Source organism: Fulmarus glacialis, unplaced genomic scaffold, assembly GCF_000690835.1.
Source record: "Fulmarus glacialis isolate BGI_N327 unplaced genomic scaffold, ASM69083v1 scaffold27760, whole genome shotgun sequence".
NCBI lineage: Eukaryota > Metazoa > Chordata > Aves > Procellariiformes > Procellariidae > Fulmarus > Fulmarus glacialis.
In genome coordinates, this window is record NW_009186211.1 from 1 (window position 1) to 1,608 (window position 1,608).

The 1,608-nt window shown below is 61.2% G+C and overlaps 1 protein-coding gene across 1 annotated transcript; it reads right to left on the reverse strand.

The window, feature by feature from the left end:
- Positions 1 to 11: 11 nt before the first annotated feature.
- LOC104072401 (protein-tyrosine kinase 2-beta-like) lies at positions 12 to 1,470 on the reverse strand (the record flags this gene model as incomplete). Its single annotated transcript, XM_009587169.1, has 4 exons — positions 12 to 227; positions 316 to 396; positions 1,039 to 1,182; positions 1,424 to 1,470. Coding segments are annotated over 4 exons (488 nt in total), but the record flags the coding sequence as incomplete, so codon positions are not given.
- Between the last annotated feature and the right edge of the window lie 138 nt (positions 1,471 to 1,608).

Consider the following 1,608-nt stretch of genomic DNA (forward strand, 5'->3'; position numbering starts at 1 on the left):
CTCCCCTGCCCTCACTCCAAGCACAGCTTCACCAGGTTGGCCTGGACCTTGGCTTGGTCCACGGCATCCAGGAGGTTCTTGGCGTCCACGGCCAGGGTGTGGGAGGCCGTCAGCATCTGCCGCTTGCACTCTTCGCTCAGCGAGGTGACGGCGTTCTGCTGTGCCAGGCGCATCTTGTTGATGAGGTCGGCCAAGTCTTTGTTGAGCAGCTTTTGGGTCCCCTCGATCTGACCGTGACACGCAAGGGGTTACAGACAGGGGTGCCACCGGCACCCGATCCCACGCTGGACCCCTCTCCCTCCTCCCCGGTCCTACCTCGGTGCGGGAGGCGGCGGGCAGGACGGGCAGGATCTCGTCGACGCTGCCGATCAGCTTCCGCAGGGACAGGCCCACGTTCTGCAGGGAGGGCGGCAGGGTTAGGATGACTCCAGGCACGGGCACAGGGAAGTGGGGCATGGGAATAGTCTGTGCCACTGCGTCAAGGATCCCATTTGGGAGAGGGGCATAGTGGGAGACTCTCCCACTGTTGACACAAGGACCCAACGGAGGAGCAGGGAGTGCTGGAAATGCTCCCACCATTGACCCAAGGACCCAATGAAGAACAGGGAGTGTTGGAAATGCTCCCACCATTGACCCAAGGACCCAATGAAGAACAGGGAGAGTTGGAAAGGCTCCCACCATTGACGGAGGAGCAGGGAGTGCTGGAAATGCTCCCACCATTGACCCAAGGACCCAACGGAGGAGCAGGGAGTGCTGGAAATGCTCCCACCATTGACCCAAGGACCCAACGGAGGAGTAGGGCATGTTGGAAACTCTCTCATCGTTGACCCGAGGACCCAGTGGAGGAGCAGGACATGTTGGAAACTCTCCCATCATTGACCCAAGGAGCTAAAGGAGGAGCTGGGAATGTTGGAAATTCTCCCTCCTACACGTGCAAGACCTTCCTGAGAAGGACGCGTGGTGGGTGTCGCTCAGCAGACTCATTCCCAACTCCCTCCCCCATTCCCCTGGCATTGCCCCCATCCCTGCCCTCCCTACCTTCACCACGAGGATGTACCCTTCCGGGGGCAGGAGGCTGATCTCGTTCTTCAGCTGCAGCACGGCCCGCACCAGGTCCATGACGTTGCTGTACACCATGTCATCTGTGCGGTCCAGGTTGGCGGTGGGGGTCGGGTGGATGGACTGCTGGGGAACGGGGACACGATGGGATCAGCTGGATGGAGGGGGCAAGGAGGGGAAGACCAACACCTATGGGGAGCCCTGGCCAGACCCATCCACAACGCTGCTGGGTCTGTCTGGGGGAGTCAGAAAAGTCCCATCTCGCAGATGCAGAGGGATGATGGAGGTGGAGGAGGAGGAATGAGACTGTGGAGATGGAGGAAGAGGACCGGGACCGTGGTGGCCTGATCCTGGGAGGTCTTACCTGTGCCCCAAGTCTTGGAGGCTTCTGGGGGGGCCCCGTGAACTCCGCTATGCCGTCAGTAAGGGAAAGGAAGGAGAGTCACTCTGGCTGTTCCCCTGGACACACAGGCACGCTGCAAGACCCCTGGGACCCCTGCCACGTCCCACACCACCTTGGAGCAGCGCGTCCCACTGTGCCCGGACACC